General features: G+C 41.9%; 1 protein-coding gene across 4 annotated transcripts in view; it reads right to left on the bottom strand.

Moving 5' to 3' along the window:
• The window catches only part of LOC128813635 (nuclear receptor ROR-alpha), a 249,576-nt gene that overhangs the window by 69,770 nt on the left and 155,707 nt on the right, over window positions 1-24,099 (bottom strand). The window contains exon 1 of one of the 4 annotated variants that reach the window (XM_053988925.1): window positions 1,459-1,733. The exons of the other annotated variants lie outside the window; for them this stretch is intronic. Within the exon in view, the coding sequence (XP_053844900.1) occupies window positions 1,459-1,489 (31 nt within the window). The 5' untranslated portion in view covers window positions 1,490-1,733. Of the gene's footprint in view, window positions 1-1,458; window positions 1,734-24,099 lie in introns of those variants that run through there. 4 annotated transcript variants of the gene reach the window in all.

The following is a 24,099-nucleotide window of genomic DNA, read 5'->3' as shown; positions in this document are numbered from 1 at the left end:
CTTTAAAATCTAAAAGCTGGGCTCTACCAAGATTTTACATCAGTGTGGAAATTGGTTTAAATGAAACTCCCAAGAGAATAAAAAATATATTTCCAAGTTGAATTACTGTAAATCACCTGCCTGCTCTTTTACAACACACCTTAAATCTCTGTGCAGAAGCACACAATATAATCACCCCCCCCAATATTTTTGTGTGTGTACTTCCCTTCCTCTTTTAAAAATTTTATTTAATTTCATGGTTCTTACAGGCTTATAAGGGAAACACTGAAAAACTGTTATCAGAATATGTAGAATTCCAAAGGACTGCTACAATATCCATGTAGTTTGCACTTAAAAAAAAATACACTTCCTTTTGTTACAGATGCAAGTATTTGAATCAACCCAATTACATTTTCTTGCCAAATACATTCAGCATGGCTAATGATTAATGAATATAGTGCTTTTCTTTTTGTTCACATAGGCTTCTCTCCAAGAAGAAAATGAAGCCGAGTAATTGAAAATTACCGTCCTTAAACACTATGCTGCTACTGGTGTGCCTTGCTAAGTGGAAAAAAAAAGAAGCAATCTCTAACTGAAGCAAGACTCAGTATTCTTTTTCAAAGTAACTAAATTTTTTAAAGACAAATTTTGCCTAAAATTCATTTTAATCAGCACACATTTAGTATTTTAGTGGGGGCATTAAATTCATATCTCTTTAGATTACCGTGTAAGAATACTGCATGTAAGTAAGATGGTTACTTGGTTTAGATTTTTTCCTTATATTAAAAAAAACCCCAAACCTATGACTTTAAAAACACTGCAATGCAAAGCTCTACTGTGGACCTAATTTTATTAGAAAACAGGGCAGACTACAAACGTACCTCTAAATTTTTGGTATCTCATCAAAAACTTCGTTTGACTGTCCTCAGTCTGCTACTGCCCCTCATTAAGGACTCGAATACACAAGAAGAGAAAACTCCAGGTTTAGAAAAAAATAAGTCACTAAGTAACTCTGGTCTTTCCTTTTATTCCAAAGCCTTTGAAAGATGAGCAGCTGCCTGAAGACGGCATTTTAGCCCCATCAGCTGCCCAGAGCATGCTGCACGTCCTTTCCTCTTTGCTAGAGTCAGATTTTACAGAGCACGTTCCTTCGCGGGTTTGCAGGAAGCCTCAGAGCATCTCGTGTCCGCTCGGAGCGGTGCAGCCGCAGCCCTGCCTGCCCAGCGCCGTGTCGGCACGTGAGCTCTCCCCTCTAACTTGCAGGCTCCCGCCGGCACCGACCCGGCGCCGAGGGCCCGTCCCCCCGAGCACTGCCGAGTGCCGCCGGCCGCCCGGGCCCCGTACAGCCGGCGCCGCCCCGGCCCGGGAACGAGCGGGGCCGGACCCCGAGCGGCGGCCCCGGCGCGGGGAGCGCGGATGCCGCGACTCCGGCCGGCCCCGCTCGCTGCCCGGGCCGCGCTCGCCCGCGGACGCGCCTACCTTTCATCGCGGCGAGCACAACGCACATCATTTGTCAGCGGCGAACGGCGGGGAGCGGAGCGGTGCGCGGCGGGCAGGAGGCGGGGAGGGGAGGCGGGACGGGCCCTCGGCGTGAAGCACCGCCGCCGCCTCAGCAGCAGCCGCCGCCTGCCAGCGGAGAGCCGCGCCGCGCCGCCATCCCCCGGCCCATATGAGGCTCCATGTGACCCGCTGACACGGAGCCAGCCCCGGCCCCCCGCCTTGTTTACAGCGCTCGGCCCGGCCCGTCCCCTCCCCTGCCGGCGCCGAGGGGCGGTCACGGGGCGCGCCCGGCGCGCAGCACCGCCCCCGCCGCCCCGGGGCCGCTCCGCCCGGCACGGCCCGGCCCGGCCCGGCCTGGCAGGTGCTGCGCGTCCCGGGGCTCTGCGGGGCGGCCCCGCTGCCGGGACGGGGAGAGCGGGGCCGGGCCCGGCGGCAGAACGGGGCGGTAGAAGCAGGAGCACTCCCGCAGCAGCTCCCGTCCCTCGGGTCCCGGCCCGCAGCTCCAGTGCGCGTTTGTTCCCCACAGCCCCCCCCGAAGTGTTGTTTTAAGTAAAAAATAACCGTGTTGCCGCTACAGCTTGGCACGACGCTCTGCACTTAATAGTCGCTGACTCGATCAAGCAGAACAGCATTTACATTTTAAATCTGTCTGGTGATGGGTTCATGCTTTCTTAGGATTTACTTGGAATGTCTGAAGCATGGATACCACTGCTGGAGTTTTCATCTATTCTATAGCATCAGATGTCACTGTACTGTCAGTTTGTGAGATGAAATTTTACATTCATGGATATACACACATCCACACTACAGGAGGGATAGCGCATGACTGAGCACACAAAAATAATCCAACCTATTAAAAAACCCCACACTTTGCTGAAAATTGCATTAACAAAACCAGTATTTTTTCCAATTCCTGTCTTAGCCAGTGGAATAAATTGTCACGAAATATAAAGCCACACTAAAAACTGATGCATTACAAGCTGTTTAAGAGGGGACAGAATATACCATTTAATCGAATTGAATCCGAATGTAAGCATGTAATGAAAATAAGGGAAAATAGTTACAAACAGAAGGCAGAGGAACCATCTTAATATTTGAAACAAAGCCCTATATTTAGAAAGCTTTATGAGATGAGGACACCGAAACAATCTACTATTAAATGGCCCTTAATGGCTAATTCTTACCTGTTTCTTTAATGAGTTCTTAATACAGTATGATATTATTCAAACGTGATTTGATCCAAGTGTACTTACCATTTATCAGTCTAGTCATTCAAGCCTCATTAATGCAAAATTAATGTTTTAAATTTTCCTTCTTTCAAAAAACATTAAAACATTAAAAATTCCAAGAGCTACTCTGCTGCAGTAGTATAAATTCAGCAGGTATCTTTGTCATAAAGTTTTTCATCTGTATTTGCTCTCCTTACATTAAGCTATTCCTACCAATAGCACGTGTATAGTGAGATACTGCTCAGAAAATTTTCAGTGGCAGACCTGGTCCCAGATGGGTTTGTGCTTGTGGAGTTTTACCTGCAGCACAAGCTGTAAAGTTGCAATGTACTGAACAGAAACCTTACAGGGCATTCTGGACTGAATCAAATCCCACTAACAGTGGTGCTCAGAGCTCTTCAGGGCCTGGAAGATGCTGCTTTTACACATGGGCCAACTTTGCAATTTAGATGCAGCCAGAAAGCTTGGAGCATGCACAAGAGAGAAGAATGATGTCTTAATGCATTGTAATGTGGAGTTAGATCTTTGTAAACATTTTACTCTGACACAGCAAGTAATGTCAGATGATGGCCTGAAAAATGTCATAGTCCATTAGCACTAGTTGTCTTGTCAGACATTTAACCTTAAGGTACACAGCATTACATTATTACTGATCTGGATTTGTTTCCAGCCTAGCTGAAATACAGCTGGTAATCTGGAATGACATCTGATGTGCCAAACACCTTCAATAATAAGCAGATGACACACATTTACATTCTTACAAATGCCTTACAAAGGCGACTTCATAAAATTATAGAAGATTTGTCATCAGACATTTTAAGTGAGAAGAGCATACCTAAAATAGTTTATTATTTGTTATCAATATCCCATCTAAAGCAATCTGCTGACTTTTGAATATGTAAACACATCCACTCACACTTGGGTTTTCTGTCTCGGATTGACCTCATCATGAAAACTCCATCCAAAATCCATTTCCTTCCCCATTTAGCAAACTACTGCAATAGTGAAAGTCTCACTGGAGTTCAGACACGGTATCAGTGACAACACAATGTGCCAGTCAGATAATACTGAGCTGAGCATTACAGTACACTTGACAGGCAATTGCTCTCACTGTTTGTGCAGCAAGGTTTCATTTGACTGATAGGAATGCTTCCCAGCTTCCAGAAGCTTATTGTCTATCCTGCCTGTTCCTTCAGCTTTTGATAGATACCCATGAAACTACTGCAAGACTGCAAACTCTTCACAGGAGTGAGAAACTGCACCTCAGGGTACACTCAATTCTTGCCTTGATTTCTGCATTCAAAGACCTCCTGAACATGTCAAATGTATTTATTAATGGTTCAGACTGAGCAGTGGCCTGCAAATAGACCCTGACCACAGCACATGCTCATCTTTGAGCCACTATGGCACAGCCTGAGCACACTCAAACATCCAGGAACTACAAACCTTAGATTGCAGCTTTAGGGATGGGAACAGATTGGGGAACCTTATCAAGCATTGCTCTGTGTTGTACTGACATAAAAGGTGTTCAGCTTGTCAACCTAACCACAAGCCTCTGCAACAATCTGAGGGAAACAACTGTTTCTAGAAATCTTTTCAACTCTGCTGCAAAAGAGAGAAGCATTCAATTGCTAACAGAGAAAGAGGAAACACCTATGAGCTATTAGCACTGGTAATGCAAGAGACAGCATTAATTGAGTATTCTAAGCACAGGACAGAAAACACTGAGAAGCCTCCTCCACCTCTTTTTAAACCTACTGAGCAAAGTAATAAATTCAGCTTCCAAGATGAACCAACAACTACTCCTAACTATTTGTCCAAGGACATCCCCAAACAGAAGTAGTTTAAATGCAACTAATTAAAGAAAGATGTTTATGTTGTTCTGACTTGAAATGTGAGTGGGGAGCATTTCTGCAGACTGTTGGGTCAAGCTTTGCATTCTTGCCTAAGCTGCATGGTTAGGCTTAATTTAGGAATAATTTTGAGACCTCATTATCACAAAAATTTAAGATTTGAATGACAAATATGGGGCACAACCACTACCCTTCTTCCCTACCTAACATAGAGGAAAAAAGCATTCTTAAAAAAGAAAATGTGTCATGTAATCAACCCCTGTCTGAAGGAGGTTTAGCCACACAGAGTTGTTATGAAGCTGAAGCTGTCAAACCACTCTGAGGTACAGCATTTCCCCACTGCTCTATCACTGCTACAAACACAACTGCATGCAAACCTCGTGCAGGTCAAGGGCTGCATGCTGCATTCTCCCATGGAGATGAAAACCTACTTACTGGGAAGGAAATGTGATATAAGAGCACTTCAATAAATCATCCAGAGCCTCCACATTTTCAGCTTTAGCAAAGACAACTTCTTCACTTCTTTTAAAATGACCTAGAGCTAGGTTTACATATATGTTTTCACTTATGGGCTTAGACTGGCAGAATAAATCCACATAATCATGCATGTTTTTAATTGTTTTTCTGTAGGCTTCTTTTAAAATGACCTAGAGCTAGGTTTACATATATGTTTTCACTTATGGGCTTAGACTGGCAGAATAAATCCACATAATCATGCATGTTTTTAATTGTTTTTCTGTAGGCTTCATAGGCTTGCAAAGTTTTTTAAAATGTTTAGGAAATCTTACATTGATTCAAATAGGCAGCAATAACATTTAGAAATGCTCAAGTACTCTTCAGGACTTCAAACACTTATAGAAAATTTGAAGTGCTCCTCTGAGGAGTTAAACTCTGCCCAGAGATGGTGGCAACAGCTGCTGGTAAAAGGGAAGAAGCAGATGATACTGAAAGCAATGCCTTTCTCCAATTGCAACCCAATCACATGTCCTACTATCAGGGGAAGCATTCAGCTCCCAGCTCATATTAGTGTTGCAGGTCTAGATGTGACTAGAGTTTAAAACCTACAACAAATTGCAAGCATCAGAACACTCTGCTTTTGCCCTTTTGGCTTCTTACTCAACAACAGCCATATGTGAAACCATGCAGGTGCAGTGATCACAACATCCTTGTTTACCAAATACACCCAAACCAAGTGTAGGGAAACTGCAGCTCTTGATAATCTTTAAAAACACAACTCACAATTCTGTCCACCCTGTTGGCAATGAATTTTTAAGTGGCTACCAACTGATATATGCAACACCCGCAAAAGAAAATGATTGCTCCCTAACACATATCCCCCTCTAGATTTAGTGGTATTTTAGTCTTCATTTATTTCTAGCCCTCCAAGTAGCACACTGTTGAAGATGAATCTAACTGAGGTTGTCCTCATTAAGTTGCCTCTTTTTCATCTATTTAAAACTGCTACTATGCTGACCCTGCAATCATTCCATTTGCTTCAGACAAAATCCCTGCCTCAGTTCCTGCTGAGGAGGTTCCTTCTGTGCCTCGGGGCCTACAGCTATATGTCTTAATCAAGTCATTTTAGAGACTACCCCACAACTCCCAATTAAGTCCATTGCTATCCCCAACTGTTGAACTGCTTGCTGTGCTTAGCCAAACAGCTGCTGCAGTTCTGCACCTGGTGAAATGAAGTATGAGTTGACAAAATGTTTTGGGGTTCATCTGGATGAAAGTTAAGCCTTTCATTATTATCAGCTAGGCATGCTGTTAGTAGCAAAGATTTTAAAGATCTAGTCAACTGAATTTTCACCCAGCTTCCTCTCACCTTGAAAGGCTATCATATTTGCTGCTTTTCAAAATCTAAGGTAATAGCAGTACACTTTGGAAATAAAGTGATTAGAAAGATGAGATTATCACCAATTCATCATCTGCCAGCAATTTCAAGTGGGGCCATGGAAAGAACACAAAGTTTTCAAGAAATAGATCAAACTGGACTTGGTAGCCTCCTCCTTTTGTCTACACCTAAAAGGGCATTATGAAGTGATTAGTATTGGATTACTGATCACACTGCCACTGCAGAGTCCCTGTTTGATCTCAGGAAGATTCTCATTAATACAGTTTTGAAGGATCAAATCTTCCTGCAGTGCCCTGACATTAATGTTGCCAAAAAGCAGGAATTGTTTGAAAGCTGTTAGAGCTCTCTTTTTCATGCATAATCTTACCGGAGTATTTGGCCAGCGTTGCTTGCCAAAAACTGCGGCTATGTATTGTTCTGTATATCCCTTTAGGTGGGGAAAAGTCAACAGACGGTATAAACCAACTGCTGATTGGCAGCAGCACAAAGAACAGCAAGATACTAATTAGCCTCAAAGAAGTAATTATTAGACCCTTGTTTAAGGATCCTTGCCATATAATAATTTTTCAGAATAGACAGGCTCTCCAAAGAACCACCTTTTCCTGTAAATCAAACAAGAGGGAATCATGCTGGTTGTAGTGGAACATCTTCAGTGTAGTTTAGAATCTCCCTGACTCCTTTTCTCCATATCACCTTGGTGTAGGCTTCTGTAGCACAGAGACAGAGTGGGCAAAGCTGCTCAGTTACCAACTGAGCATCTACCATCTTAAGCCTAACCATTTTTAACTCATAATTTAACTCATAATTTAATTCCAGATGAGAACAGATGCCTGGATGCAGAGATCTGTCAGCTGGACAGGTGCTGGGGCCTTCAGGAGGCCTGCTGAGAGTAGACAGAACCTCTAAGTGCTTTGGTCCCTTTCTGAAAAATACCTTAGCAGTATTAGGAAAGTTCTCACTTCCATAAAAAGCCTTTGGTCTATAGAGTTTTTATTCCATTTTATAGGTAACAACTGGGTATCACAAAGTGTTAGGTCCATTTCCCAAACTTTTGTGCATACAGCCATTCACAGAAGAATTGCAATGCTCACAGGGATGCCCAAGACCAGCCTGGAGCATTTGTTACCCCCAGCAAATTTATGACTGACCTGACTACTGGATTTAGATCATTAGCCAGTTACATAGCAGGGATAAGTAACAGGTTTTTGCCATTTTTTTAATCTCTGGGCTTCCCTTTCTGCCCTCTTTTGCATCATCAGGGATAGCCAAGGCAATGGTAGTAGTGAGCAGAGCATGAGATGAAGTGAGACAGGTTTCCTCACAAATGTGTCTGGCCAGATGCAGCACCAAGAAGGAACCCTGGAGTTTCCTGGCCTTTTTCTGATATAGTTCAACAATCAAGATGATATGGGCATATCCCAGTGGATCCTCTGCCACTCCATGTGCCATGGGCATTCACAGCACTTCAGCCTCTTTCTTTCCTTGCTGCTTATGTTCTCATCTGTTGAACAAATGGAATGCTTCAGCTATTCTTAAGAATAACCAGAGAAATGTTAATCTACAGCCAGCCAGAGTTGTGCTTTCTGCCCATAAACTTTGGAAATTATGTCTAAGTCAAGTTGCCAGAGAACAATTGAAGCAGTCTCACATATGGGATGAGGATGTTCCACAGAAGGAATTTGTGTTGCACCCACTCCCAGATTGAGCAGAAGTAACCCGAGAGCAGCTGTAAAAATGCCAACATTTCAACTGCTCCATGTCATGCCCAGTGACAGTCAAACCTCCCTTTTACGCTTTATGAGACCAGCAAGCAATTTTTGCCCATTTTCAACAATGTGATTAAAATTGTGAGCATTAGTGGGACAGACAAGCTGTGCTGGGCACTCAAGAGAACTAATACGGAAATTATTTTTCTTTCATGGAAAGTAGAAGCAATCTGTCCAGCCAAGCCAACCAAGCAATGATTCTGCATTATGAAATACTCTTTTTATAACTATTGATGTTTCAGTTGGTAGTGCCACATGTCAATAGTGAGTTTACTGCTCACATTTAAAGTACAGCTTTCAGGACAGGATTCATCTAAGCTGACATTGTCTGATCAGCAGCATATTTCCTGCTCCTGTGAGCATATACATTATTTATACAGCTTTGCACTATAGATCTTGTACCTTTTCTATGTCTCAATGCAAAATGCAAGCTTAGAACCAGACATGCTTTCTAGGACAATTAAAATTCCGTGTTGGGACTCTCTCCAGAATTAAGTCTTCAGGCCACAGTTATATGGGCTTCTAAGCCTGTCTGACACCCTCTTTTCCAGCACAGTGCTTAACAGAGAGGGGATAAATACTGTGCTTTAGCATTTTCTCCAGTTCCTCCTCAGATTAATACTGAGCTCCAGAACAGAAACATTGGCAAGTCCAATATATTCTCTGCTTATGTCCTAGTAGATCATTGCTAATTTCTCTCATTTCTCACTTCTTCAAACTTTAGAGCCACTTCAGCAGTTCTCACTCTTGATGTCTTCCTCCACAGCACCATTACATTCTCAAAACTATCAAAGAAAATTCATGACTTCTGATTCCATTAGTAAAAAAAAATAAATGGCAGCTGATTATGGCTTTTAAGACTTCAACTTTAAAGAAAACACAAACTTTAATGATCTATTTTCAAAAGTCAATACACCTTCAACTACTGTACTTCAAACAAAGAAAACACTGCTTAGAGTGGTAAATAAACGATGATACAGTTCCTGGGCATGAAATCCATACAGATAATTCCTCTGCATAATTCTGATTATTAGACATGATAACGTGACACTGTTGAAGGATACCAGACTTTAATAGAAGCAAAATAATAAGATGATTCACTTACAAAGGAAGGTAATTATTTGAGAGCACTCTTTTTCTAATAATCACCAAGTTCAGAGAACACCTGCACAGAACCATCTTTCACTTTGGAATGGGGAGTGCGGTATTCTAAGCTGATAAATTTGATTACAAAGCAAAGCACATAGAGCAGAACACTTATAGAGAATCATCTATTGCTTCATCTAAAATTGGGTTTTATAATCTGCATTTGTATTAATTTAACTCATGACAGTATTTTTTTTATCCTATTTAGAAAGCAAAACAGGGGAAGGATTTAGAAACCTTCTCATTTTCTGTTCTAGTAATTTGATCTGAGCTACCAGCACTTGCTTGATAAGAATCATTTTAAACTTATAATTTAAACCTTATTACCATACACCCATTTTACAGAAAAGAAAGTGCCAAACATTTTTATACAGGCACATCATTGCTGATTATTTCAATTCCATTTTAAAGGATCTTTGACAGGGCTACTGAAAGGCTTGTCAAAGAACAGGGAAACATTATGATATTCTTTCTCCATATCCCTTTCCAGAGCATGAAATATGAGGGACATTTCTAATAGAATCAAGGCTAATTTAAGAGCTGTTAATCTTGACTTTAAGGCTGCTGTAGCTGGGGAGGTGCCTCTAGCACAGGGCAGCTGTTCTTCAGCACACTCCTCTAGTCAGGTTCTAAGACATACACAAACTTCTTCACTCCAAAGCCCACGTATTGCAAGCATGTACTCTACAAGCTACAATTAGCAGAGACACTTGAATTTCAGTACTGCATTGTTTGAGTTCTTAAGTGTCCAATAATTCAACAATGCTTTTAATGACCCTATCCATTTTTAGCTAAAGGACAAAACATTTGGGTTTTTTTAACTGACTTCTGAACATCATTAAAAAAGTCTTTACTGACATTTTTGGGGTCTGTTTCTACAAACCAGTGCTTTTGCTATTTTAAGAGTTGTTTATCTGCTCTCTAGCATGAACTACTGAAATCTATCTGCATTTTCAGTTCAAGTCATCATCAGAGCTCTTATGCTTTACATTTTTTCAACAAACTACTTCAATTACACAATCCACAAGAAGTTGCATGATAACTGTAGGTAAGGCACAGCCTGCAGCACCCATCTGAACTGTCCTGCTAAAACCCATGGGGCCACTCTCACCCTTCTGGGGTGCACCAAAATGCACAGGGAGGAAGGTTCTGAAGCACTGCTGAAGATAGTTAATATGATACAAAATTAACAGAAATTGATATCAGGAGGGGAAGTACCTGTGAAATAGGTGAAATGTGAAATAGATAAGGTGTGGCAGACTACCTCAATGTGAAAAATTGAGAGGATTTATGCTATTGTTACTCAGAAATCATCTTCATTTTTCTTCACAACCTTCTGCTTAATAATTTTGAAAAATCATAGAGGAGAGGCATATGGTAAAAATCAAAGAATATTCTGATAGAAGCTATTACTTAGGGATTACATTTTCCTGTAGCATGTTTCTGAACAACATGAAACACCAGACAGCTCTTTCTGAGCCTCAGTTTTGAGGGAATGAGAAAATACAGTATTCCCTGTGACGGATTCTTGACTCTCCTCAGTATCTGTGCTGCATCTGCTGCAGTTCCATTCAGTACAGAAGGGAAGTAGGGACAAGTAGCAAATGGAAGCTGGAGATAACAGAACCTGAAAGCTCTGACTCCAAGTCAAGTGCACTACAGGAGTGCCCAGGAATGCTCAGCAATGCCCAGGACAGAAGAGACACAAGCGGCAAGTGCAGGCAGCTGCCTGGGAATGCGTGGGTGCCTGTGGTGGCTCTGCCAACATCCCACAAAATGCTGTAGATCCCTTAGCAAGGATCACCAAACCCTGCTGGCAAGGCCACTCTATTCTATTGTATTTGATTCTGGAGCTGGGAATTTTTTCTCCAACACAAGGAAGGAAAAACGGAAGTAATTCCAGATCCTCGGTATCTTTGCCCATTTACACAGTCAAGGGCTTGGAGTCCTCTCTGAAAAGGAGAGAAATTGCACAATGTCCTCCCTATCTCTAGAGAGCCCTAAGGATGTTAAGGGAAGGGAGGAGTAACCACTCCTGGGGCCTCAGTGCCTCCTTTTCCAAATGCCCCTTTGCTCAGAAGGCAGGATCAGCTGGCACCAGCCTCTGAGGAGGCCCATGGACCCTCCCAACCCACACAAGGCTTTCAGATGTGCATTGACCTGGGACAGGGAAAACACACCATTCCAAGGCTCTGGACACTTTACTTCTTTCTTCCCAATCTTGTCTTTCTTGCTTCATCTGTATAAATGTTGGTCACGCCACACAGCATTAAAAGCTACACAAAAGCATTTATTCCATGTTGGACTTTTCCATGCAGGACTGGTACTCTGCAAGGAGCAATATGTGCAGTTTCAAATAGGGGAAATAAGTGCATTATTTTCACCTTCACAGACTTTAGCCCTTCCTCTTTAGCTGTCTAGTGATCCCAAACTGAAAACATGCCAAGGCACTGCAATGTAAATGCTTCATTGGTTTTGTCAACCAAATAAGAAAACAAATGTATTCAGGCAATCATTATGTTTAAATTAAGCCTGCAAAACATTTAACAGTACTAAGAAGGAAAAAATACAGTGAATGTTTATATGATGAAATTGAAAGGAAAAATTTATAAAGCCTAAAGATTAAAAAACAAACAAACTAACAAAAACCCAAAAAACCAAACAAACAAACAACAAAAAAGAAGAGAACCCAGTTTCCCTGACACAAGAACTAATTCTCATATCTGCCCCCAAAAATCCATGCAGGATCAGTCTGTATGAAAGAGGAGGCAGTTGGGGTTCACAACATGGGGACTGCAAGCCAGCATGGTGATCAGACAGGCCTGCCCTTTTCCTAAGTGAGAAAGGTGCTGTCTTTGTAAGGAGAAAATCATAGTGTGAGAAAGGTGCTGTCTTTGTAAGGAGAAAATCATAGTATGTTTCATCCTGCTATACCAAAACCTATAACTGCAGAGGTGCATCACCAATGCTTTGTGAGCACTGATGATCACACAACCATATAATTACATATTGTCACAGATATTTCTCCTTCTTTAAAGGCTCAGATACTTGTTTTCACTACTTGCACTGCTGATTCAAGTTATTTCCCACCCAGCCATTTAGGTGCTTTGCACATTTGTTTTCTCATGAAAATAGAAGGACAACTTAAGGAAGCACCAGCTTGACATTAGTTGGTCCTACCAATACTATGGTAGTTTCTTGGTAATTTCTTTTTATGTGCCATGATACTGAGTAGGATGCAATCACCCAAAATTTTGAAATAATGTTCTGCCACATTTTGTATGCTTGTTGCTGGAGATGTGACAGATTACTGACGTGATCCAAAATGCAGCAAGACATAAAAACAAACTTAAAAGACACTAGTAGCATGAGTGGCAGAATGCCTGTATGCTTCTCACTCTGCTAAGCCAGGTGAAAAATCTCACTAGAAATTGACCTAATTCTTCTCCCAGCTGATGAAGATAAAGTAATCAATAGGCAAGGACTGGCAAAAGCAGCACGATAAGAACTGCTGGAGTACAGAGGGTTCACAAGAGCAAGGATCAGGATAAGCAACACTGCAGTGTCTTGGTGCTCACAGTGCTCTTATAAAAACCCAGGCCAAACGCAACCAGGTCACATCTGAAAGCAGTACCTTGCCTTTTTAAAGAATATTATTAGTTTACTTCTGGGTTATTATTTTTCCCTTATCACTAGGACAAATCAGTATTAGCATGAATACTGTTGTTGCTTTATGGAGATCCTGAGCTTTGCCAAAGGGGATTGGTGGGAGCACTGTGCTGTGCTTTCCCCACTGGCATCAGGAAGTGCTGCAGGATGTGATTCCACACTATGTCACAGCACTCCTACACGTGCACGTCAGCTGCATCCCTCTGAGAGCTGCATTTGCAGCTGGGGCTTGCAGGGAAGTGATGCTCAAAAGGCACATGCAGAAATGAGGGGCAGGACTGCCACCAACTCCCTGATTTCATCATGTCTCTGGCTGAGTTACTGTTTCTAAACTGGAACTGCTGGCTTAGGGGAGTTCTCCTCCATATCTATGAAACCAACCCTGTGCTGTCAGTGTCATGGCTTGTGTTCAGGTTCAGCAGAGCTCCCTGAACAACTGTGCTGCACCATCCTTCCCTCTCTAATTCCCATAACAAACGTGGTGGTGTCTTGACAAAACAAAATTAAAAGAGGCAACACAGAGAACACAAAAGCTTCCCATCACATCACTCTAGGAAGTTTGGAAAGCATTCATTTTTTTAACAGTAAATACCAACCAATCCTTTCTCCTGGTTTCTGCATGGCTAAATATGGATCCTCATTTGCTGTCTCAGCATATTTTGTTCAAATGTAAGGATGATAAAATAGTTTGAGGACTAAGACTTAAGATCAGAAACTTAGCAATGGGGCTTATAATGTGTTTCATGAGGTGTCAGATGGCCTGTAATGGAACATTTGGAGTAGAATTCAAACAGATCTGTGGTTGTAAGAGTTATTCAACAGTGAGTTAATGAGAGCACTCCTTTATAAAATGAAGAACTGCAAAGTACTTTTATTGAACCGTACAATTTTTGAAAAGCATTTACTATGGAAACCAAGTTCTATGAAAAGATCCAGAATAGGAGGGAAACCACAGGTATGGCATCTGAACCAGCTTTCTGACCAGCGAAAAAAGAATTTTAAAGCCTGGTGGTAGGGGGTGATTGGATAGGAAGATAAAAAATCCCTCTTTAACAAAAGCAATGTTGAAGCTTGCAGTTTTTCTTGATGAAGAGCAAGCTGTTGCACTCCTCCTGTATATGCATTTCCCTGGCTTGAGAATATTTCATTATAGAGGGTTTTTTAAAAGACTGAGCCATTTAGAGTGGTTTTTTCACTCATCATAGGGAATTGTAGGCTCTCCTGGTCATTCTCCTAGCTGACCTCCCTATAGAAAAATGCTGGCAACACCATTACAGGAATTAACAGAAATCAGCTCCACCAGGAATAGCTGGATGAGCCAGTGGAGGCACAAAGTAGAAGGTCTGCTGTGAAGTGGTACAGACCTGGTGCAGGCTCAGGAAATTACCACAAAGCAAGAGCCTTTCACCTCTGGGAGCCCCAAACTTACAGATTAAACTGCCATGTAGTAATAATTAATAAACCCCATCAGAACATGGATAAATGGGCTCCCACTGAGTAAGCACTCTACTCTTCAGCTAACAACACTTTATACACCTGAAATGAGCTTTCATGTGCACACCTGGAAGGTGGTAATTTCCTTTGTTCTCTGCATCTGCAAAAACAGCTTCATGCAAAAGGCTTAGCAGTTACAAGGTCACAAAGGTGCACTACCCGTAAGTGCAGCGTCAAAATATGAAGAAGGAGGAGGAAAAAAAAAAGCCCACTTAAGAAAAACAGTCTACTGGGTTTGTACATCAGATCTAGATGGAAAGCAAAAGAAAACCTATGCTGCTTTGCAACTTCTTTTTGACCAGATAAACCAAAAATGTGCTGAGGTACACATTTCAATATTTTATGCCCACACCCAAAGGGTGCACAAGGGGTGGAGAGGAACAGGACTGCGTGTTCTTTTTTCAAATTGCACCTATTATCTAATATAGTAGTAGAAATATTTCCCACAATAATGATATGCATACGCCTCAAAAGCTGTTTATTTGGCAGCCTTGATGTATACTTCATTAAAGCACAGCCTGGCATAGCACCTTGCTAGCTGCTTGCAATGATTTAGGCAAAAAATCCAGAGCCACGTTCCATCCACGTCGTAGCACAGCAAAAGCCAAGCATGGGTTGTCATTTTCTGGATGGATTTATGTAGCTTTAGAAGCACAGACTGTTTACATGGATGACACAGCCTAAAGTGTTTGTCCTGCATTGCAATACTCTTAAGTGAAGACAGCTGGATTCTATTCTTCCAGGAACATCAATCAATACAGCTGCCAACTAAATTCAAATGAGGAAAGCAGCTATCATTGAAAAAAGTCAAAGAAGAGGCAGAACTGGATGTAACTAGATCATATATTGTGTTTTAAAAGTTTAGAAAAAATATCCACCACTACTTGCAAATTGAATGAATTAGATGTGAGATGAAAACAAAAATGTTGCACTTGGAGTTGCCAAAGAGAATAATGGCTCCACCAGTAACATCAGCAATTCTTTCCCACCTTCAGTAGGCCAGGAGGAAGCAAAGGGTACCTTTTGGGTGCTGTGTTGTTCCTGGTGTTTCTGCAGACCAGGCCTGCAAGCTTTCCACAGAGTTTAGAGAACACTTCTTCTTGCACATGACTTGCAGAAGACTTCATTGTGCACTCGGGAGCATTTATTTCAGATTACATCCAAAAAGCATCAGCACAGCCCTACAACTCTGGCTGTTCGGTTCTTCACCTGCACATCCTGCAGGATGGCTCTCAAACACCTTTGCCAAGTGGCACTGATAATGATGTGCTGATTTCACTTCTCTAACAGAGAACTGCCCCAGACACTTAGGGGCAAACTGTTTTGAAAAGAGCCATGCTGTGGGAGCAGTTAAAGAATTACGTAAAACAAAATACTCCATTCAGCTTGCAGCTTAAGCAGGGAGTGAAACAGAAAATATACTTTAACACACAAAAAAAGCTGGTAGAGACCTTCATATATTTATCTCCTGTGGCTTCTCTTTGGGTCAGAAATGACCACAGAGCCAAATACAAAGCACGTCAGTGATTACCCAGTCCTATTTATAATTCCCGTGTGCCAAACAACTATGACAGAAGGCTCACCATAAACTCCCTCATTTTCCATTTATAAATAATACACAGTTTGCTGAAAGGATTCCACAAATAGTAGCACTGTACATCTGCAGTAACATAGGAAACTCAGCAAATGTGCATTATTGGCAAGTTGTTAAATACCTTATAGGCAACTTTGTGGTTTGTCTATGGCTGCATTTAGTGCAGCTCACATGATCCAATTTGTGCGTATTTACTGGGTGTAATGTTACTATATTTACATTACTAGCATATCCAAATATATTTTGGGAGGGTAGAAAACTGAGGGAGTGGTGACTGAGTCAGGATCCCACATACTAGATTTCCATTTGGAATAGGTTTCCCAAGGCATCTAATTTCACTTGCAGCATTGTATGTCTGGGACTTCTCAACATCTAATTGGTGGAAAATATTATGTCTGTGTTTTTATCCAATTCCTAAAAGGCATTCCCTTTATATGGTTATAAGTACTTTAGTCGGGTGTGCCAGCAGACTTTTGGTATTGCCATACAAAGAAAGCATGCTGGATTTTCCATAATGGGCATAAATTCCTGCAGCTGCTGAGTCTTGGCTTTTTAAACTATCAACAGTATGTCCAGCAATATACCCTAAAGTGTCAAAAAGTATTTGGAACATCAAGTATTTGAAATTAATTTCCTAAAGATCTGTATGGATCAAAAGAAATTCTTGAGTTAAGACTGAGTCCTGCAGGAATGAGGGAGAAGAAAAACAAAATATCAGGAAATCTATTGCCAACTTTGACACGATAAGAAGGAATGAGATATATCTCCAGAGAAGCTTCATTTGTTAACAATGAGTCCCTGGCTGGGGAGGTACATCAGAAAGAAGCATTTTGCTAGGAGAAGTAGAGGTAGTTTAAACTTAACTTTACAAGGATCACATTTGTTCCTGATTTATCTCCATCCAAATTGCACTTTACAGTAGGAATGACTTGGACTCTGAACCATCAGACTGAAATCTGATTCTGCAGGAGAATGATCAGAAGCTCAGGGATGGGCACCTGCTTCATTATTATCTTCTTTCCAACTTAGACCAGCAGAATGGACCAAGGGAGATAAATCACTATTATTATTATTAATGCAGAATTAGAATTTAGCTGGCATACCTCTGCTCTAAGAAATTAATCACTTTGTCTGGACCTGGATCACAAAAAGGATCACTGAGGAAAAACTGTTGATGAATTTAAAGAAAGTGGAAAATCAATGTCAATAGAAGATGTGACCAAAAAAGAAATGGATAGACCCACAGCACCAGTTTCAATTACTAAATCTTTGCTTCGCTCCAGCTATTGGCAGGGCCAGCACACAGTTCAGAAGGAGCTGTGACATTTAGCTCCTCAGCAGGCTATTCAGCAGCTCAGTGATCCATCCAGATCTGCTGCTCTGATCAAGGCCCACCCATGCTACAGCAGATGAAAGAACACTCCAGCCAAGGTGTTCCAAATGCTGTTCAGCTCCAGAGGGGTAACAAACAGCTTACTCATAAACTGCAGATCCAAAACCCCACCAACTTTTTGCATAAGTGGGAAATAAATTAAATATGTGATTTCTGAAAACAAAGTTAGCAGTTCTGGCTTTGTATTCACTTTGCTTCAGGAATGTACAGTTCAAAAGCTGAGACTGTCAGAAGCTTGTGGCTAATGTTAAAATAATTATGATTTATAGACATTGTTTATAAGCTAACAATTCAGACATGCTTATTTGTAAGCTAAGGACAGAATTGATCATGTAAAGACAATGGTTTAAGATCCTGCCATCACTACAAATAACTCCTATTAACTGAGTGTATAATGGCAGGACAGATTTTTCCCTATTTTCAGTATTTATGGCATTGAAAGCACTGAAGAATTACTGCTCAGGGAATGTCAGGATTTATTAACAAACCAAGAGTGTAAACAATCTGTATTCCAGGAAGAAAGAACTATATGAAACTGCCATCTACCACTTGCTGTACAATATAGACAGAATTCAATTAAGCCCATGTAAACAAAGTTTCAGACACAAGAACAAAACCAATGATGCTTTTGCACAAAAAGAACAGCTCCTTTGGGAAAAGATGAAATCAATATACTTAACCTTTACATTCCAGAGGACTGCCAAATCATCTCACTTTGGCAAGCATTCTCATGTAAACAATCACCAATTAAATTAAAAATCTGGGAGAAAAATCTAGTTACATTCCTTCTGGGAATGACTTTTGTGGATATAAATCAAACACCAGTGGAGGGTAAGAACACAATAACAATTCCTATAAATCCAAGGTTTATAGCCTCCAACCATCTAAGACCATGCAGTCCCTAAAAGCCAGTATCCTGTAGGAATATTCAAGTAAGCTCCAAACATGCTTACACATGGAATACAAATAGCACCTCTAGCTCACTTATCAATAAGGTTTCAGCTGGAACACGAAGAAAACAGTCAAAGGTGCTGTGACACACTGAGTTGGAGAAGCCTGGGTAATACACTCCACAGGAGAGCAGGCTTACTGTGAGGAGGCCTTTAATAGCTGATTATCACTGTGGATTGCACTTGGATTATCACCAAGCACTTCTATGCCCTGCAACACTGAATCTGGCAGTGCTGACTGCTGGTGGAGATTTGTTGGAGATGAAACAAAGATTCTAAAGTTTATCTTAAAAATCTATCAGCAGAGGGCATGGGAAGGAAGGGGGGTCAGAGCAGGAGAGAAAGTCTTCCCCATTCAGGGAGCTCTTGAGTAACAGCTCTTGATTTGGCTCCCTATCTTCATGGGACAAGGCCTGAGAGATCCTAAGTCAGGAGAGCACCAGGGAAAATGCATGCTTTTCCTAAATCCTTAGAGACTGCAATTCCAAAGAATGCTATGCAAGGAAGAATGGGATGAACAGGGCCATGAGCACTGTGGTGTGCAGCCTTTGACAGGTTCACTGTTTTGAGGGTGTAGGTGTGACATCGTTTCTCCACATTTCCCTGGACTATTACACAGGAGATAATACTTGCATTCAGTTTTCCGCCTTCAAACATGCTCTGAATGGAACATACAGAATGTTTCCTCATCAGCCCATCACACACGTGGCGAGCTCTTGGCACACACAACCAGCCTGTTTGCTCAAGAAAAACATACACACACCTATGCAAATACAGCCCCATGGCAGGTTTCTTCCATTATCATGTCTCAGTCTCTCATTGCAAACCCTCAAGAAATCCTAATTTATTCTGGCACTGTTGCTTTTGCAGCTCCATTTTGCAGCTAGTGGACATGAGACAACTGGAATTAGATATGCCTTTGCCCAAGTCAGAGGAAAGTTTATGGCCAACTATGTTCTCATTAGCTTTCTGGCAGAGATTCTGGAACTATTGCTGGCCTGTACGTGCCTGTATTAGCAAATGGTGCGCATAATGTTCCTACCACATATCTAGCTGGAAGCTGTTCTGGCTATGGCTTCTGCCATTTTGAGTATTAAACATGCCTTTGACAGGTTTAGGTGAAATTTTAAAAACAGTCTCAGGAAGACACGCTCAGATAAATTCTAGCTCAATTAATTTTTGTTCCAGTTCAAACAGGACATTATAAAAGGTCAAGTCGTGTTTGGAATATCAGAAACGACATTACTAAACTAAATTTTGCAATTTCTAAGCAATTAATACTTTGGTTAGCAAGTCAGAGACCTTCAGACCCCATTTCCTGTCTGTGCTTGTCAGCCTGGTTAACAAAACCCAGAGCAGAAAGAATGAATTGCCTGGCTCTGTGTTCATTTCCAATATTCCTGTCACCGAGTCATTTACCTCTGCTGCTGACTTCACAGAACACCAGTCCCATCCTGAGCTAGTGCTGGCTTCAAAACACAGATACACTGCGACTCAGACTGCAGTTCTGGAGAGGCTGTCAGGCACAGGAAATACTTATCTGTATTATACATTGATCCTCCCCAGCTAGACAGCAGTGTTACCTTCTTGGGTGTGTGGATGGGCCATGGAACTCCAGTGGGAAAGATTGCTATTCCTGAGATGCACAGTAAAACTTGGCTACAAAGTGCAGCTCTGCAGTACAGATGGCAAACCCTGCAGTGGCAGGGCCAGGTCAGCTGCTGTTTTCTCTCAGTAATAACATCAGAAATTGATGTATCAAGAATCAATCCTGTCTTCTCCTCCAAGAGTTAGATTTGGTACAGTTTTGTTAAGGAAGAAAGGGACAAGTCTTGCAGAGAGATAACAAAACCAGGCACTGCAAAGCAGTGATGATTCTGCAGAATGAGCCTCTTTTGGGAAGGTGCAGGAGAGCACATAAGAAAGTAAATATATTTAGGATAGGTCTGAGAGAGAGAGACAGGATCCTGTTCTGCCTGAATCTCTGCTGAGGAAACCTTTCTTTCCTTCGTAACCACCTTCCTCTTGTCACTTAACAAGTAGAAAGACTGACTGAGGAAGAGCAGTAACAATGCAGGAGCTATCTGAAGAGGAGGTAAGGGTGGTATTTAGACAAACCACAAGTTCTCATGTTCATTATCTTCTCACCAAATGAAGTCTTCTTACCACCTGTGCATTGTTCTCATCCAGTTGCCCTACTTCTGTTCATTATGAAGCATTCATTAACTGGTCCTAGGGATAGCAATTGAGAATGAATAATTATCTCCCTAGCACAAAGAATAAGGGTCAGATTCTTAAAGGTGACTGCTGGAGGTTTAAAAAAAAATAGAAATGAAAAAACAATCAGGCCTATTTTGTCACTTGGTGGTACATAAAGACAGCCTGGATTTAAAGAAAGAGATGGATTTTATTTTTAGTCTAAAAACTTTGCATTACCAAAGCAGATTTTAATGAGACACTCACAGATTTCAGAGGCTTTATACTGTCACTTCTCCTTTCCACCTAGATATCTATGGCCACTCTGTGTGCCCTTTATTCAGGTCAATTCAGTATCAGTGGTAAATCAGTTTCCACATCTGTCCCAGTAAACCTTAGCACAGTTCTCACACCTCTGGGTATTGTGATTTAAAGCAGCAGCACAGCTGTGGTAGCACTGTTTACCAGTGACTGAAGGGCAGAGCTAAGGCCACTGAAGGATCATTCATCTGGAACATACCAAGCTCCTGCTGTTGTGAGGTGGCTGCTGTTGTTACCTATGCTAGTTGTTCTTTATTGTAATACAAACTTTCCTGGCTAAAAATACTGCCATTGTTACCCTTTGTTTTAGTGTTCCTGGAGTAATCTCCCCGCCAGTAATTACAGAATGCAGTGGTGAATCACAATGGCCCACTGTAGCCTAGCAGGGGCAATCCCAATCCAGAAAGTCTTGAACAACATCACAAAGGTCTCCTTTGCAGCAGTGAATGTTTCAGACAGTTGATTCTTTCCTTCATCACAAACCATAGTCTTACCTTCTCTCAAGACTTCTTCCAAAATTCCAAATAGTCCTTCTTTTGGCAGTGGCAGGGCCTGGCGTTCTGCACGGAAAATATTTTTCCTAATAATAAATAAAACTGTGTTCTTCTATATAAACAATAATGTAAAAGGCTTTCTACTGAGGAAGGAAGGGAAGAGAGGCTTTCTAAAGTAATTTTTTATATTTCGTGAAGCAGCTATTAGTAAGGACAAGTCTGGATTTCATGATAGGAGGATGGACAGAGGGGAAAGTATCACATTTATGAAGTATCTCATTAAGTTCTATAGTAAGGGGGAGAGAAAGAGAGTTGCAAAATGTGAGCAATACAGTAGAAAAACATTTTTCTGATTGGAAATTGTTAGCATTAACACAAAAAGAATGTTAAGCAGCATCATCAATCAACATTACTTGTTCCCTCCTAAAGCAGTTCAGAGTTAAAGCTCTATCTAAAAGCAGTACATTTCTTACAGCCTGGATATCTACACAACAAAAAGTTGCTAGTAGAAAGTCAAGCAGTTAAACTGAAGTGTCAGCAGGGGCTACTTCGTCCCACAGAAATTTCAATTAGCTGACAGTGCCAAAAGTTTTCCTATTTGCAAATGTTGCCAGCAGCTAAGAAGAAAAATAAGAAGCATATTTGGGAAACAAGTAGGACCCAGTGGGTCTGTGAAACAATTGGAAAGTTGTCTCTGAGGGAAGGGATACCCGGCATCAAGGACTCTCACAGGACAGTAGAACACACAGCTGAAACAGGGGTTCCTGGGACCACCAAGCAGCACCAGAGTGGAGTCTGAAGAAAGAGGAAAAGCTTCCAGCAGCAGCTGAGAGCACTCCCTGGGCCTTCCTCGTGTGCAGGAAAAGCTCCCGTGCCCCAAGACAGCCGTGCCTGTACAGCACCGAGGGTTTGCTCCGCGGGCAGGGTCAGCGCTCACCCTGAGCAGCACACGGGGTCAGTGTGACCCTGAGAGCAGCACACGGGGTCAGCGCTCACCCTGAGCAGCACACGGGGTCAGTGTGACCCTGAGAGCAGCACACGGGGTCAGCGCTCACCCTGAGCAGCACACGGGGTCAGCGTGACCCTGAGAGCAGCACACGGGGTCAGCGCTCACCCTGAGCAGCACACGGGGTCAGCGCTCACCCTGAGGGCAGCACGGCTGGACACAGCCCTGCACTGCTGCTGGGAGCGCCGCTCCTGAGGCAGCTCCAAACCCGCCCCCAAACTGCACCACAACCAACACAAAGCATTCCAGATTGCTGACAGGGGCTACTCAGGCCGATTTTGCCGAAAACGTGCGGGGCACATTCACACAACACAACAGCTGGGAGCTGAGAAAGGATTTGCATCCCTTCAGTTTGCATGTCTTCGTTCTCCTCCTGGGGATGAGAGTGCTTCCCTGCCTTGTTTACATTCTGAGCTACCAAAAGCTGTGCAGTGCTTGCCCGTGGCAGTAATGAGGGCAACCCTCAATACAATTACGCAGATGGACAAATTCTGCTCAAAATTTGGCATTTTTCACACAACTTGTGCAACCAACACACTCTCAAAGGACAGACTGGTTCTTACTGGCAGGTATGACTCCCTTGAGACACTAATTCCTGAACTTTTTCTTTTTCCTTCCTACTTGGTAAAGCTCATCACCAGTTAGCTTAGCTTAGCTAGAAATAAGAGCAGCCAAGCTTATGCCAAGACTCATCAAGTTACTACAAAATACCTTTTCATTTATACTTAATTTGACTACTTTTTTTTTTCCTCTAGTAGTCACTATTGAGTCCTATAAATTAATCCTTGGAACTGTTAATGTGAAATATGAGAAAGAAAGTAAATTTAAAAAATAATTGGATCTGACATGAACCTCTTCACAATAAGTACTCAACTAAGCTATGGCTTCTGTATTGGAAGCCCACCAAATCAGTCCTGAAATGGGCCAAACTCCACGTGCTGATCAGGAATGAAATAAAATACTAATGAAAGTTTCAGAGCACTGTGTAAAGTCTTGGCAACAACCTTTAATTATTAGTGACCCAGAGATTCACTCTATGTATTGAGTATTTTTCCGTTTGCCTATAATGGCAATTTTAATTTTTTAATTTTAAGATTGAATTTGTAAAGTACAATATTGGAATCAGCAGTTATCCAATAAAGAGCTGAAAAGCACACAAGATAGTCCCAGGTTCTTGCTTTTCACCCCTATCCTGGGAGTGGAGCACTTTTCTAGAAATCCTTTTGCTGATGGATGAAAAACAGTTCCATATGTATGCCAGTAGAGATACGTAATTATGAGAAGCAGACACTAATCCTCCTCCTCAAAGCAAAACCAGGTTTTATGTAGCATGGGTTTCATCACAGTGTTTTTCAGGGGAAAAAAAACATTCTGTCTAGGCTCCCTGTGGAAATGACACTTGTTTCTAAGCAGACCTACAGATTTGCACTGTCATCCAGAAAGACTTCCAGAGATCTGAGCTGACAAATCCAAGCTCAGAGGAGTGGTTCATAACACTTATTAGTAAGCAAACCAGGCTGTGTTTAGGAAGCAAAGCCGAGATTCCTTTCCCCAGAAATAAATACATTTGCAGCAGCTAATTGCTAATGTCATTCCAGAGCTTTTGGAATCTCTAATCCTCTACTGCCAAAACTACCCCAAGTGTTACTCAGCC

Source organism: Vidua macroura, chromosome 12 (genome assembly GCF_024509145.1).
Source record: "Vidua macroura isolate BioBank_ID:100142 chromosome 12, ASM2450914v1, whole genome shotgun sequence".
In the NCBI taxonomy this organism is placed as follows: domain Eukaryota; kingdom Metazoa; phylum Chordata; class Aves; order Passeriformes; family Viduidae; genus Vidua; species Vidua macroura.
This window is presented reverse-complemented; position numbering and strand designations above follow the sequence as displayed.